At 46.6% G+C, this 16,325-nt stretch overlaps 1 protein-coding gene across 3 annotated transcripts in view; it reads left to right on the forward strand.

Annotated features, from left to right (window-relative positions):
* The first annotated feature begins 742 nt into the window (after nt 1–742).
* CNN3 (calponin 3) overlaps nt 743–16,325 on the forward strand; it is a 29,215-nt gene continuing 13,632 nt past the window's right edge. Inside the window, exon 1 of one of the 3 annotated variants that reach the window (XM_017517470.2) lies at nt 743–1,205. In XM_017517470.2, the coding sequence (XP_017372959.1) occupies nt 1,149–1,205 (57 nt within the window). In that variant the 5' untranslated portion in view covers nt 743–1,148. Of the gene's footprint in view, nt 1,206–1,410; nt 1,876–2,285; nt 2,420–16,325 lie in introns of those variants that run through there. The other 2 variants (XM_017517471.2, XM_017517469.2) reach the window with 2 other exon arrangements.

Below are 16,325 nucleotides of genomic sequence, written 5' to 3' on the forward strand. Positions count from 1 at the left end.
TGGCTTTAAAATCAGAAGAAAGTGTTGGGTATGAAATGGGACTGCGAAAAAAATGGAGGCTGCTTCTGGCCTAAAGGATGCTTCTCTGTATACAAAGGACTCCTGATTCAAAGAGGCCTCTGGATTCAAAAACACAAGTGGGGTTTGGGACTAGCTGAATTCCGGATAAAGATGCCTGTATAGAGGGGTTGATGAGAATCCGGAAAAGGACTTGAAATGCCCAGGCATTGCCATGGCACATTCCTCAGTTTTTTTTTTTTTCCGCACCGCATTTAGAGGTTTAGACAGAGTGAGCTAGAACCAGGTGAAAAGCCTTAAATTGCCCCGTGGCAGCGGCGGGGCAGAGGTCAGACCAACAGGTGTGGGAGGCTGCGAGGTGAGGGAAGAAGCAGGCAGGTGTCGGTGGAGGCCCCATTCCTCCAGCCCAGAGGCTCCGAGGCTGCTGTTGGTGTTCCAGCAGCGGGCGGAGGGATCCTGCCCGGCATCTGGGAGCGCTAGGCCTGGAGCCCGGGACGAGGCAGACGGAGGCGGCGGGTCAGCTGCAGGCCAGCCCCGGTGGGTTTCCGCTCCCCTCCGCCCGCCCGGCCCGGCCCGCCGCGGAGGATGCCTGGAGGTGGATGGGAACCGCCTGTGGCTGGGAAGCCCTCAGGCGCCCTCCCTAGCTCGGGGGCGGGGCCGCCTCTCCGCCGGCCCGGGTGGCGTGAGGGCTGGGGCGGGGGCCGGGGACCGCGCGGGGAGGGAGCGGGAAGGAGCGCGGGGCCAGCGGCCGTTCAATTGGCCGCGCCGCCCCTCGGCGCAGAGGCGGGAGGAGGCGGCCCTCCATTGGTCGGGCCCGGCGGCCAATCCCCGAAGGCCCGGGCGGAGGCGGGGGCGGCCAGAGGAGACCCGCGGTGCGGGCGGCGAGTGAGGCGGGCGGCGAGCGTGGAACCAGGCGCTTCGGACCGGACCCCGAAGCTCTGCAGCACTCAGTCGGATCCAGTCGCCCAGGCACCGCCCGCGCCCCGCGGCCGCGACCGTCTCCTGCGCCACCCAGAGGAGCGAGCTCGGAGCATCCCCCGCGGCGGCCACTACTCGGGGCTAGGAGCGGGGAAGCGAAGTGCTAAAGACCCGGGACCCCAGCGCAGCCTCTTCGCGCCGCCCGAACCACCATGACCCACTTCAACAAGGGCCCTTCCTACGGGCTCTCGGCCGAGGTCAAGAACAAGGTACGCCCGGCCCGGGCGGGCGCGGGATTCCCGGGGCGAGGGATGCGAGGCGGGCCCTGGGGACCCTCGGACTGGCCTGGCGCGGGGCCGTGCCTCGTTCACCCCTCGCGCTGTGGCTCACCGTTTTCCCGAGAGGGGACGTCGAGGCGGCGCAAGCGTAGCTGCTTGTCCCGCTTGCGTCCCGTCCCCGGGCTCGCGGCGCCGGCTCCCGGGCACCCGCCTGGCTTTGTTCCCGCGCGGTGGGACGGCACTAGTGACGGGCGGTGGGTTCCCGGGCGCCCGGAGTCCCGCGGCGCCGGCCTTTCTGGCTGCGGGGGTCTCTGGGGCCGTTTGGTGGCTGCAGGACGCGCCCTCCGGGAAGGGGGCGCTCTGCGTGGCCAGTCGCCTTTAGGCGGGGCCCGTCCGCGCGGCTAGGGACCCGGCGAGCCGCTGCTGCAGCCCCCGCCATCTGCTCGGGCCCCGGCTGCTGGGGGACCTCGCGCCTCCCCCGAGGGAGAGAGACCGCCTGGTGTCCCGCCGACCCCAGGGCCTCCTCCGAAGAACGGGAGCCGGTCCGGAACCCATCGCGGTCTTCGATCTCAGTGCCTGGGAAGCATTCAGAGGCAGATTGCTGCCGCCGCCGCTGCTGCTGCTTTTGCAAAAAATGGAGACAAAGCCTGAGCGCGCCGCTGTGGGAGTGATATCTGCTTTTTATAAAACACTGAGAAGTTTGTAGTACATTAGACTTTCACTGCATCAAGGATTATTTTTGTGTCTTGCTTTTGTTGAGGGCTTGTTTGCTGAGGCGGCTTATAGTTTGGAGCGATGGGGATTTGGTGACGCTCAGCTTTGCCACTGAGCCCAAGAATGCGTTAGGTTTATCTTTGGGACTTTTGGCCTGGGAAAGAGATGAGAGGCGTCCCCCTCCCCAAATCCTCTCCTTCCTTCCTCCCTCTCTGCATTCCAAGCCCATGACATCAGGGGTTTCTAGGGGGAGAGACCAGCCAATCGGCGCGGAACTGCGCACAGAACGCTCATTGTCTCCCTTCTGCTGTTCTGGCCAAAGCGCCACAAAGGAGGGCTGCTGTGTTTTAATTCCCATTAACCTCCCGGGAGCCCAAGCATGTCAGGATTGCCACCGCACCGTCCGACCGCTGGTAGAAGGCACTGGCATTGTCAGAACTGGAACATCCTGGGGCTGCGGGTGTAGGCGGTGTGACGCGAATTATGTAGAGGTAATGAAGCGCACCGTTGTCAAACCCCAAGGGAGAGTTGTGGCTCTTGTCTCCCGCTGTTGGTCTGCGCATCATACCATCTTTGAAGCAAGGAGATGATTTTAGTCTGTCTATCTAAAATGGAAACGTTTAGGTCCTTTTCAAACGTGTTGCCCATAGTAGACAGCAGTTTGCTAAACAGTTTTTTAGAGTGCAGAAAGATAAGCAGTTTGTGTATGATTGAGTGCAAACCTCACCAACTGAAAAGTTTGTAACAAGTTAATGTTCCCTTCCTCCTAGGGTTTACAAACCGAACTTTAGGAAGCTTTTCAGAGGAATCCGCATGTCTGAAATGTTGGACATGCTACTTTGGCCTAGTTGTGCACATTAATTGTAATTCCCCCCAGTGAATCTTGGCCGGCAGCAGTTGGGTCTCTCTACTACCTTTTGCATTGTAACTGAGGTACTGATAACATTGGCAGTCCTTCAAGTGACTTACTTTTCTTGGATGTTAATAATATCCATGCAAATTTGCTTTTTGCTGACTAATGTAGCAGTTTCTGCCCTTTTCCTGCTTACTACTGAGCAGACCCGAGGAAATGCAAACACAGGCTAGATCACTATCATAATTATCATAAATGTTTAAAAACAGTAAAACCTCAGTTTTCAGAACCTTTGGTAAGTTAGTTATGAAGGCTGTGGGTTTATCCCTTTAAGCACTGAGCCCATTTTTTAATAACCACTTTTCATTTCTGTGGTCCATTCAGACAGTATTCTTTCATAGGAAGTCTTTTGATCTTAACAGCAGAGCAGTCCTGTAAGGTGAGGAGGATTGCTGGGATTATCCAACATCATTTACAGATCAGTACACGGAAGCTCAGAAAGATTTGCTCAAGGTCAGAGAAGTTGGACTGTTCTAAGAATTTTAACTCTAAAAGTGTTGAGGGAAGTACTTGGGGATGTTTTACACAAGCTCTACTGTCACCTTCCTCTTTTTTTTTTGGAAATGGAGTCTTGCTCTGTCGCCTGGGCTGGAGTGCAGTGGTGAGATCTCAGCTCACTACATCCTCCACCTCCCGGGTTCAAGCGAATCTCCTGCCTCAGCCTCCCGAGTAGCTGGGATTACTAGCTACTCCATGCCTGCCACCATGCCTGGCTAATTTTTGTATGTTTTAGTAGAAACCCTGTGGTTTTGCCATGTTGGCCAGGCTGGTCTCCAACTTCTGACCTCGGGTGATTCCCCCTGCCTCAGCCTCCCAAAATGCTGGGATTACAGGCATGAGCCAGGGTGCCCAACCCTTCCCCCCATTTTTGCTACCCACTTTTCACTTCTTGACATTGTGATTATTTTTGTGATACTGTTTCTGATCTGTTCCGGGCCTGGGAATCAAATAGCCATGACTGAGGCCTCAGGACTCCCAGGTGAAAGGTGGAGTATATGCAGAAGTAACATTGTGAGGTTCTGACCTTTTGATTCCTTCTTACTTTTTCTTTATTGCATAATTGATACATTGCTTGAATGCCAGATTACCCCCATCCACCCCCAATCTCATTTAACAAAGAAGTGTAGAAACATCCTGGGGAGACGGTGTGGAGTGGACCTGGGGGTCAAGCATTTGTGAGTTCTAGTCCCAGTTCTGCTGCTTCTGCCTTCTATAATGCTAGGCAAGCTACTTGACTTCTGTCTCCTTTCTAATCTGTAGAATAGGGGAAAACAATAGTTGCCACCCCCAAACACCATGTTGTGGTGATGTATCTGGCTTACAGTCAGTACTTAGCAACTGTATTGTAGCTATTAGCTCTTAGTAACAGAAAATTAGTTGTTGGTATTATATTTCTTAAATTTGTATGTCCCTGTGTCTTTAAGTATTTGGTTTGCATTAAGAGCTTTTGGTCTTGTTATATAATATTCTAGCTGTAAAAACAGTTCATCAGTGAATTGAGGAGGTCTCTGATTTTAAATACTTTAATCAGTAAAATTTCAGGGAAAAATCTTCTAAGACACTTGATTGGTAAGATGATGATTCATGGACAGGTGTAGTGGCTCACACCTGTAATCCCAGCACTTTGGGAGGCAGAGGTGGGCAGATCACCTGAGGTCAGGAGTTCGATACCAGCTTGGTCGACATGGTGAAACCCCATCTCTACTAAAAATATAAAAATTAGCCGGTTGTGATGGCATGTGCCTGTAGTCCCAGCTACTCGGGAGGCTGAGGCAGGAGAATCTCTTGAACCCGGGAGGCGGAGGTTGCAGTGAGCCGAGATTATGCCACTACAGTCCAGCCTGGGCGACAGAGTGAGACTCAGTCTCAAATAAATAAATAAATAAATAAAGATGATAATATATGTCAGAACATACAAACTTTTTTTAAAATTTATTTTTTATTTTATTTATTTATTTTTCAAGATGGGGTTTCACCATGATGGCCAGGCTGGTCTTGAACTCCTGACCTCAGGTGATCCACGCATCTCAGCCTCCCAAGGTGTTAGGATTACAGGCGTGAGCCATCTCACCCGGCCAAACTTATTTTTTTTAATAGGCAAGAAGTTTTGTGAAAACAGCCTTAAAAAGAAGCCTAAAAGTTTCAAACTTTCAGCCTGGAATATGAACAAAGTTTCTTTAATAACAAAAAAAATGACACCAAATGATTAATAACTTGCAGTTTACAAAAACCATCAGAGAGCAGAAGGGCGAGGGAAAATGCAGGCAATGGTATGGATGGTTCGGTGGATAATGGAAACACTCATAAAGTAATGGTCCCTACAGATACTCTATAGGTTGAGCCAGGCCCTTGAATGCATCTTGGGAACTAAAATGAAAAGTGAAACAGCATTGTGCCTCATAAATGAAAAAAATTAACAGGTCCTCAAGGGAAGCACAGCATTTCCTGGCAAAATGTTGGGGTAGTTTCCTGTCAAGTTGAGGTCACAATGAAGCATGTCTTCATTAGGCTTGGAGCAAATGCCACAGGAACCTTTCTTACAGGTCTCAGGGAAAGTAGAAGAAATAAATAGATGAGTGGGAAGGGGGAAGCTGAAATAATCTTACATTGGTGTGTTTGGTTGGGTAGAGGGTAACTGAAATATTAAGAAGCTCGGAGTCGGAATGCACATTCTTCTAGTCTTCCGCTTCCCTGGAATGTCTGATTTGAGCAAAGCGGCTTCCCACAGGATCTTCTTGGTTACAAAATGGTATTTCTCAACACCTGAAAACCATCTTGGAAGACTTATTACCAAAATCTTTGGTTGCTGAAGAGTAAGTTAAATAATCATATAGTATTAATCAGATAGGACAAGCGTCCACGAAGTCCTCCCAGCCTCTTTGCTGGGTGCGCTTTAGATGCACAGCTGCTCTGAGTCAGAGTAACCCAGGGTGACCCAGCTATAAATTATACCCAAAGATGGTCTGCCTTGTCTTGCTGCTAGAGCAGCAGAATCTTGGTGAAAATGTGTTGGTGGGCTTAGCTTTTTTCTTTTTAAACTTGAATGTTCGGAAATTGGTTTTTAATTAAAATCTTTTTTTGTTTGCTTATTGTCTGTCTCTTCCCACCAGAGATAAAACTCTCTTATTCATGGGTGTGTCTCAAGTTCAGTATTTTAGGATATAGTTTGGCACATAGCATATGCTCAATAAATATTTGAATACTGACTTAATGAATTTATTAGGAATAGATTTTGCTATCTCTAGACATAGGAAGTTAAAAATTACCTCTGTTGTCTACATAAGATAATTCTGTAGTGCAAGTGTGATGATTTTGAAGGATGTGGTTAAAAAGAAAATATTCTTAAAAAATACTTTATTTTTTGATCTCACTATGTTGCCCAGGTTAGTCTTGAACCCTTGGGCTCAAATGTTCCTACTGCCGTGGCCAGCTAAAGCACTGGGATTACAGGTGTGAGCCACCATTCCTAGCCTTGTTTTTCTTAAGTAGTTTAATAGTTACTATGACATTGAAAATTTTCATCTTTGCTGCTGATTTTGGGATTATCTCTTAAGACATGTTTTGACTGGTAGAGGTGTCCTCTGCAATGGTTTGTCCAGTGCCTGCATTTTCCTGAATACGGCTGGAGAAGGGGCCATTGATCCAGGCCGTGACTTTGCTCCTGGTAGCAACCAGCCATTGCTGTTGGTTTGCTTTAGTTTTTGTTTTCCTGTCTCGACCAAAGCAGATAAAGAAGATAGACTTTGCTGAAGTGACAGGAGGTACCGTGCTTCCTCCTTGGAGTTTTTTGGTTTGTTTGTTTGTTTTTTAGAGATGGGGTTTCACCATGTTGGCCAGTGTAGTCTTGAACTCCTAACCTTGTGATCCACCCACCTTGGCCTCCCAAAGTGCTGGGATTACAGGTGTGAGCCACTGCGCCCAGCCTACTTAGGAGTTTTAATGAGGATTATTATCAGGCTCACTGTCCAGCTTTTTATAGTCTAGTATTTGTGGAAATTGTTCTGCCTCTAGCCACTCTTTTAGATTTCAGAAACAATCTTGACAATGATGGCATTGCTAATACTACCATCAACAGAGGTATAGGCTTTTCTTCCCTATGCCTGTTTCCCTTCCAGGTTGGGACATTAGGGTTAGTGAGAGTTTCCTGCCACCTTCCCCTTTTTAACAGTGTATGCTGAGCCATGATGAATCTGACCTGTGGCATAAAAAGAGGAAGCACAGTTGGATGGTTTTGTTTTTTCACCTGTCATTACCATTGTGTTCAGGAAAGTGAGGACATGCATTTTCTTCTCTCTCTCTCTCTCTCTTTTTTTTTTTTTTTTTTTTTGAGATGGAGTCTCCCTCTGTTGCCGAGGCTGGGGCGCAGTGGTGCCATCTATGCTCACTGCAGCCTCTGCCTCCCAGGTTCAAGTGATTCTCTTGGCTTCGCCTCCTGAGTTGCTGGAATTCCAGGCACCCTCTACCACATCTGACTAATTTTTGTATTCGAGTTGGGGTTTCACCATGTAGGCCAGGCTGGTCTTGAACTCCTGGCCTCAAGGGATACACCTGCGTTGGCCTCCCAGAGTGCTGGGATTACAAGTGTGAGCAACTGTGCCCTCCCCTGCATTTTCTTTCTTAGTATAACTAGGTGGTGGTTAGAGGAAGCTTGTCCTTAGAATTTGTTGGCAAGTTCCATTTAATTCTAGGCATTACCCTCCTGTAGCATATACCATGTGCATTGGCTCTCCTTAACTTTGAACTTATTTTATAGCCACAAATGGGCTCTTAACTGTCATTCATATGTACTTGTACCCTGAGATTTTTGTTAAGGATTCTTGGAGCTCATAGGTAGATCCAGGTTGTTTGTAGGGACGAAGTTTATACAGTTTTGGAGTCCTCATTACAAAAAATATATAAATATCTTTTAAGGTTTTTTTTTTCCCCCCAGAGACAGAGTCTCTGTTGCCAGACTGGAGTGCAGTGGCGCAGTTTTGGCTCACTGCAACCTCTGCCTCCCGGGTTCTCCTGAGTAGATGGGACTACAGGCACACTCTACCGTGCCCAGCTAAGTTTTATATTTTTAGTAGACACAGGGTTTCATCATGTTGGCTGGGATGGTCTCCATCTCTTGACCGAGGCAGGTGATCCTCCTGCCTCAGCCTCCCAAAGTGCTGGGATTACAGGCATGAACCACTGTGCCTGACCCAAGTTTTACAAAAACCTATGGCCATGTGAATCTTTTTGAACTTGAAGATGTCCCTATACCTGTCATCCAAGGGCTTTTATTCCTCCACAGCTGGCTGGTTAACATATTTACCTTCAAGTGTTTGAATCTGGAGGCTTTCAGTTTATGTGTTCATATGAAGGCTCTACCGAGACCTGTGTGAAGCAAGTCCTTGAGTAGAGAAGACTAATTCCTAGTTTTTCCCCACAAGGTAGGGAGGAACAGGAAACTTCAGGGTGTAGGTGTGACTGTTGGGCGCTGTGTCTGCAGTGGGAAGGTCAGGGAATTGGAGGCATGAATGCAGAAAAAAGAGGAGACCTTTTGTGCTTGGAAGCACTCTTCTGGGTGAGTGTAACCTAAGCATTTATGGCTGTTTCCCCAATTGTGGGGCATTTTCCAGGGAACCGTGGCCAGGGAACTTCAGCATTGCTTCTTCGCCTCTCCACTCCTAAATATTTGGACACTGATCTTTCTCCATTGTCTACAACGTCTTACCCTTAGTTTTACCGGGCTCTGCGAATGGATAGAGTGTGCTTCCTTAGTGCATGTTTCCCTGTCTCCTTGTTTCTTGTGGGAGGAGAGAAAACAATACCATGTGTAGCAAGTCTCTGTCATGCTGTTGGTTAATTCAAACACGTGATTCTACTTTGAATACAAAAATAGCAACAGCAATCATATTATGTTTCTAACCGAGTATAGTATAGAAATTATACGTACACTAGGCATCATATTGTGAGCTTGCTGCGGTCCTTGGTCCTTAGCGCCTGAGCTGGAACCCTAGGGCTGCTCTTTAGCGTCCACCTATGGCTAGATGCCTTCCCCTGAATGGTCCCATTCTCTACTCTGAATACTGGGGTGCATTTGTTTCTGGATTTTCCTTATCTTCAAAGACTTGGATGTTGTATTTTTAAAAAACCCCATCCCCACCTCTCCCAGCTCATACACACACAGATGCATTCTTTGCCAGCCAGATTTTCATTTCAAGTTTTCTTCCTCTCTAGGCTTTCCCCCGCCTCTTTTTCTTCTTTAGTGACCCCTGTCCTGCAGTCGGTCTTACATCACCTTCAAAAACATAGATGTGGCAGGAGGTTAGTCTTTATATGGGCCAGTGGAAGAGTTAAAGTGTTTTTAGTCTGAAACATCTCTACTAAGTATCTTAAAAACTTTTATTATTTTTTTAAACAGTCTTGCTCTGTCACCTGGACTGGACTAGTGGTGTGATCTCGGCCCACCGCAACCTCTACCTCCTGGGTTCAAGCGATTCTCCTGCCTCAGCCTCCTGAAGAGCTGGGACTACAGGCCTGTACCACCATGCCTGGCTAATTTTTTATATTTTTAATACAGACAGGGTTTCACCATGTTGGCCAGGCTGGTCTGAAACTCCTGACCTTAGGTGATCTGCCTGCTGTGGTCTCCCAAAGTCCTGGGATTACAGGCTTGAGCCACTGCGTCCAGCCCAATTAGTCCTCTCTGCAACTGGGCAATATATTCATATGCATTAGTCTGATACGATGATATTGGTGGTGGGTACATTTGGATATATTGTCATGTCTCCGTGAGTTAAAAGGACTTTATCTTAAACCAGCGTCTAAGCATCTTCAGGTGGATAGTATAATTGCCTGTGCTAAGACTATATAGTAGGGAGAGTTCCTGTCTCAGCTTGGTTGTGGGGTAGGGATGGGGGGAGCATCCAGTGATGGAAAAGACTTAGACTTGGAGCCAGATCTGGATCTGAATCTCTGCTGAGCCCACAACCTTTGGACAGGTCACCTCTGCCTGAAGACAGTACATCTACCTCAGGGTGCCATCTTCCTTGCTTATGAGAACCACTTCTCTTTGTGCAAACAGTTCCAAAATAGAAAAGTAAATAAGTGAAAGTATCCTGTATCCCTTACCCCTGCCCTAACTGCTTATACTGCTTGGAAAATTGTTCAGCCATTTTCAAAACTGAATTATAGTCTGTTGTATGGATTTCCACTGATTATTCACTGCTTCCCTACTGAAGCAGTGAATACTGTCTTAAAAAAAAAAAGGCTATCTTTAAAAAAAAAAGTTCATCTACCTACTGGTAGATGTTTCCTTTAAAAGTACTTGTGTGGGGCTGGGCACGGTGGCTCACACCTGTAATCTCAGCACTTTGGGAAGCTGTGGCCAGCAGATCACAAGGTCAGAAGATTGAGGCCATCCTGGCTAACACAGTGAAACACCGTCTCTACTAAAAATACAACAAATTAGCCGGGCGTGGCACGTGGCTGTAGTCTCAGCTACTTGAGAGGCTGAGACAGGAAAATGGCATGAACCCGGGAGGCAGAGGTTGCAGTGAGCTGAGATCAGGCCACTGTACAAGACTCCGTCTCAAAAAAAAAAAAAAAGTTGTTGTGTGGAAAAGTGTATAACTTTTGAGCTAACATTTAAATGTATTTAGGTATTGCCAAATTGCTCTTCAAAAAAAATTATTTCCTACCAACGGTATGAAAGAGGAGGAGGATCTTTTGATGTTAAAAAAAGAAAAAAGTAACTTGCTTTAGTTTCTTTATTACCAAGTCATGAGTCACTGACATCTGTAATCCCTACTCCATCGCTCATCCCCAGCAGACTCAGGTGGGAGTTGGCAGTGGGATGGGATGAGGGCATCTCTTTCACAAATTATTTGATAATAAAGCAGTTTTTTAAACAGGAAGCTTTAGGTAGCGTTAAGATGATATCTTATCAAAATGGCTATCAATTCATGTGAAGTAATTGGTTTTTAATGATATGTTGAATTCAGAGGAGGAAATCTTTCCAGTATCTTTATTGGAATGGCCAGCAAAGCATAGATGGAAGGATAAGCATTGACATTTATTGAGTTCTCACAACTGTGAATAAACTCATTGATTCTTCCCAGTGCCCTTCTGATGTAAGTGCTGTTAATGATCTCTGGTTGGCAGGGAAGAAAACCAAAGAAGAAACTTGGTGCATGGTGGAAATGGGCTTCTAACCCAAGCATTCAGTTTCCAGAGCCCATGCTCCTAACCATTTTAATCTGAGGCCAGAGTTCAGGGAGAATTGACGTTTCAAGACCAGAGGGTAGTGATGCTGGAGAGAGCAGACCAGAGTGGGAAGCCCAGGATAAAGACCTTTAGCAAGAAGCTGGAGGAGGAGAGATTAGAGGGGCCTCCTGGAAAATACTAGGTGCCACATAGAGTCCCAGAGGATGACTGGAAACAGGCCACTGGATTTGGCTACTGAGAAGTCACTGATTACCTTTTTTTTTTTGAGACAGGATCTTGCCCTGTTGCTCCCTCCCTGCACTCCCCCTTCACTGTTTCCCCCGAGGCTGGAGTGCAATGGCTCGATCTTGACTCACTGCAGCCTTGACCTCCTGGGCTCAAGCAATCCTCCCGCCTCAGCCTCCCCAGCAGCTGGGACTGCAGGCATGCACCACCATGCCTGGCTAATTTTTTGTATTTTTTGTAGAGATGGAGTTTTACTGTGTTGCCCAGGCTGCACTGGTGACCTTTTGAGAGATCATCAGTAGAGCAAATTTCCAAGTGTTAGGAGAGAGTACTAAGTGAGGAAATGGAGAGGCTTGGCATGAAATAAATGAAAAACAGGACAGTGTATGAGGCTGGCAGCAGGTTCAGTCAAAGATTTGCCAGTTCAGGGAAGACGGGGTAGCCTGTGCCCATTGATGGACCAAGTAAAGGCAACAGCTCAAAAACAGATAGTGGGTGGGAGCAAAGCAGAAGGGCAGGAAGGTCAGTGGTAAGAGAAGGGGCCCAGCCGGGAAGGGAATGGTAAGAGGACCATGAAAACGCGGCACTGATGTGGAGAAGTCCTCTTTTCATATGAAATAGGGGTGTCACTTTACTTCTGACCTTATTATCCTGGAGCCACTGATGTCCGATGGGGAAGGGGGCAGGAATAGGAAGAGATGGCCCAGGCTAAGCCCTGCCTGTGAGCGTACTGCTGATTGGGCTGTGGCTTTGGAGCCTGGCCACTGCCTCACTCGCCTCTTTCCATTGGCCCTTGATCTGGAGGGGATGCGAAGTGGGTTTATTTTGTTTGAGCCTGGTTGTATGTAGCAAGCCTTTACCATATAATCTCCAAGAGACCTTTGTGTTGGGGCATAGCACTCTGATGGAATATGTAATGCTTCCAGAGGAACTTATTTTTCTCCCTCATCTATGCTCTCAGATCGCATTACAATTATGTAAAATATGGAGTTTTCCTTTACTGTGGAGGGTCCCCTGTGATCTCGTCACAAGATCCTTGCAGACTTCGGGACTGGAAAGAGGAAACCATGACTTTCTTTTGGAGGAACTCTGAATCTCGTAGTTGATTATGTCCCTCTTTGTCTTGGTGTATTAGAAGCTTGGACTTCAGTTTGCATCTAACCCATCTTTGGGTGGCATTTGTGTACGACTTGGTGACATGCAAGTGTTTGAGCCTTATCTCTGACTTCATCTTTTTTCCACACATCCTCATTAAAAGCAAAATGAACTTCATGACTTTTTACTTAGGGTCTCAAAAAGTATATCTTTGTGTGCTATTTCATAAGGCATAGTGTGGGCCGGGCATAGTGGCTCACACCTGTAATCCAAGCACTTTGGAGGCCAAGGCGGGCGGATCACCTGAGTTCAGGAGTTCAAGACCAGCCTGACCAACATGGTGAAACCCCGTCTTAAAAACAACAACAACATAAGGCACACTGTGAATACTTTTAAAAGGAGGAAATAGGACCAGCCTGGGAAACATAGGGAGACCTCATCTCTACAAAACATTTTTAAAAAGGCAGCTGTGGTGGCACATGCCTATAGTCCTAGCTACTCGGGAGGCTGAGGTGGAAGGATCCCTAAAACCTGGGAGGTTGAGGCTTCAGTGAGCTATTATCATGCCCACTGCACTCCAGCCTGAGTGACAGAGCAAGACTGTCTCAAAAAAAAAAAAAAAAGAGAGAGAAAAATAGGAAATTCTATCCTACTTTTTAATGGAAGTGTCATATTTTCTAATTCTCATTGGAGAAAAAATTGTGCTCTTTTGCACAGTTTACATATCTGTAAGATTCCATCAGCATTTATCCCATGTTTAAAATCAGATGTGTCCACTCTGTTTGTAGCTGGTTATGTAAAGCTGCCTTTCTCAAATGGGACAGACTCCATTGTAGTAAGCAAAAAAGCATTTGCAATCTGAGATCCAGACCTGGATCTAGATGCAGAGAGGAGTTCCAGATTTACCAAGGCTGACCTAAAGGGCTGAGATCCCATTTCTCCTTGGCTTACTTTCATGCCTTGTCCCATCAATAGCCCTCAGTAAAGGAGCTGTGTGGTGTTTTGACTCAGTTTTGGTGTTGGCAGATGGGACCATGGGGATGAGTGTGGTCAGTGATCTGTGAGATGAGGGTTCCCCAGGTTGGTTGAGACCAGTTCTTCTCAGAACAGGACAGTGGATGTCTGGGACAGTGATGTTGAGGCGGATTTCGTGCCTGCCTTGAGTCACAGTAGATGGTGAGGCTCGTCCTGTGAAGCGGGCTTACTGAAGAGTTGAGGAAGGAGGTGTACATTCTGAAACTACAGCAAAGCTGCAAACGTGTCACGTGCCTTGTCGTTGTGGAAATATAAATGACAGCTCTTCAGTGTTACCCATGCTCCTGACTCAAGGGTTATTTGGGAGGTAGGTACCTAGAGGTCCTGCTGAAGAGACAGCGCTTGACAATCTGGAGAGTGGCAAAGAGCTGATATCTACAAATGTAGGAATGAGTTAGGCTCTTAGATACTCTAGCGGTGAGACAAAGAAAACAAAAGCTTGAAGAACATCTCCTGTTTCATCTCTTTTCAGCAAAATCTCTACAGATCTCCAAAATTCAACACCTGCCTGGCCTCCTTCCCAGTGAGAGAATGTTCTCCAACAACCTTTGTTGGAGGTCCTCTCTTCTTGCCTGTGCTTCATTGGCACTCAAAACATGGTATTTTTCCATGCCTGTTTGCTTCTGGTTCATCTCTTGGGAATTTCTACATATGTGTGCCTGGTCTGTCCTCTGTGTGCCACTCCGGATAAATCACCTCCCTCTTCTGTGTGACTTCCATTTAAAAAATTTAGATGGGAGCTAACTCGCCTCCTAAACTTCCATATGTAGCCACTCCTGGTTAGCCAGTTTCTCATAATAGGATGTATATGGTTTTTCTTATCCTTTCGCCACCTAGTTTACTCCTATAAACTGATGTCAGCTTATCAGTGTCCCCTTTCAGAATGCATCACTCAGAATTGATCATATTGCCACAGATATGATTTAACCTACCAGAGTACACTGGGATTGTTAACTGACTTCCTTTGATTACAAAGCGTTAGCTCCTTTTGTTTTAATCAACAGAATCACTTGGTGAGGTAGACAACTCCATGTAGAAGAAGGATTCTAATCCTTGCTTTGTCAAATTGACTTTTCCTGTCTGTAAAGTATGGTGATGATCACTGGGAGGTTTTCTGGCTCACATGAACTCCATGCGCACCCATTTCTTGTAAATAATGCGTTCCTTGGTAACCTCATGGGGCTGTTTTGATTTAAATAAGCAGTACTATTTTATAAAGAATTATATAACTGTGCAGACCAAGATAGTGTTGGGTTTTTAACTTACTCAGCTCACTGAGTGGGCATTACTAATGATAGAACTTTGGGGCAGGATTTTACATATATTTTGAATAAACTGTGTGTTTATATAAGAAAGATCCTTCTGATTCCCAATTTCCTTAATAAGTATGCTCAATAGTTTCTAAATCATTAATGACCAAAACAGAAGAGAACACATCTAAATCCAAACATTGAGGTACACATCACCATGAGTTTCTTCTGCCATGACGTAATCAGCACAGTGGGCATGGTGTTCCTTCTGACTGTACCCTACTTCTTGGGTTGCTAAACTGAACTTCAGGAGTGCCTTAGACATAAGGAACTTTTATCAGAAAGTAACAAAATTATATCCCTAGGGGCCATCTAAGATTACCAGATTGGCAGATCAAGGAGATGCGACGCCCATAAAAGACAGTGGCATTCACATGCAGATGCCTTTCCGAAACAAGATAGATCTTTAAATCTAAGGCATTTCCCTAGGTTGGTAATCTTATCAGTGGGTGAAAAATCATGAATTGAGTACACACTATGTATCAGGCATGGGCATGAGGGATACAAAGATGGACAAGAGCCTGTTCTTCCCTCAAGGAGGGGACATGGGCAGGTGTTCTTGGACATGCCTTGTGTGCCCATGCAGCCTTGGTGATGGCTGCCCTTCCCCCCGCAAGTGTTTGCACACACTCTCCCCAGGAGTCCAGTCTAGGAGGGCGCCTGGCAGCCTCCAGCCAGTAATAGAGCCTTGCTCTCTGAGTAGGGTTGGGATGGAAGCAGGCCTCTTTCTAGGTTCTTGTTATTACTGTTTGCCAATGCTTCTCTCACAGTCAGCCGCTTGATACACACTTCTTTGTTTCTTGTTATTTCTGAGCCTAGATTTTCTGGGAATGCAGCGTCTATATTTGTTCCCTCCTTGTTTAGATTGAGCCTTTGAAAAATCCACTTTAAACTATGTGTGCTCTAAGCTTGGCAGTCTAACGGTCATTTTCTAGACAGAGAAGACAAAATTGACATTTTGTTTGCTCTGCATCTTTCTACCATTATACCCTTTGCTTTAGGCACTGGACTAGGTCCTTTTTAATTAATTAATTAATTATTTATATTTTTTGAGACAAGGTCTCTCTCTGTTGCCCAGGCTGGAGTGAAGTGGCCTGATCTCAGCTCACTGCAGCCTCAACCTCTCAGGCGCAAGTGATCCTCCCACCTGTCAGCCTCCCAAGTTGCTGGGACCACAGGTGTGTGCTATCGTGCCCAGCTAATTTTTGCAGTTTTTCTACACATGGTCCCACTATGTTACGCAGGCTAGTCTCAAACTCCTGGGCACAAGTGATCTTCCAATGTTGGCCTCCCAAATTGCTGGTGTGAGCCACTGCACCCATCCTAGTTATTTTTAAAGCTTTAATTTCTTGCCAGTCTCACAATATTTGTATATTATGATATACATTTTTGTATATTGTGAGATATAATGTCTTTGTATTTACCTGACTATACACATTTGGAGTATAGTCAGGTAAAAAATCGTGCTGGTTGGTGCCATATGCTGATACCTTGATCTGAAGATCCAGTTGTACCTCTGAGAGGAGGACCTGGCTTTAAAATGCTCCTAGACTTTATTCCTGTTTACCTGAGGCGAGCATGATTTTCCACAGCTTTCAGATGTCTGGTTCTTCCACATCAAAT

The sequence above is a fragment of the Cebus imitator genome, unplaced genomic scaffold (genome assembly GCF_001604975.1).
Source record: "Cebus imitator isolate Cc_AM_T3 unplaced genomic scaffold, Cebus_imitator-1.0 Scaffold633, whole genome shotgun sequence".
Classification (NCBI taxonomy): Eukaryota; Metazoa; Chordata; class Mammalia; order Primates; family Cebidae; genus Cebus; species Cebus imitator.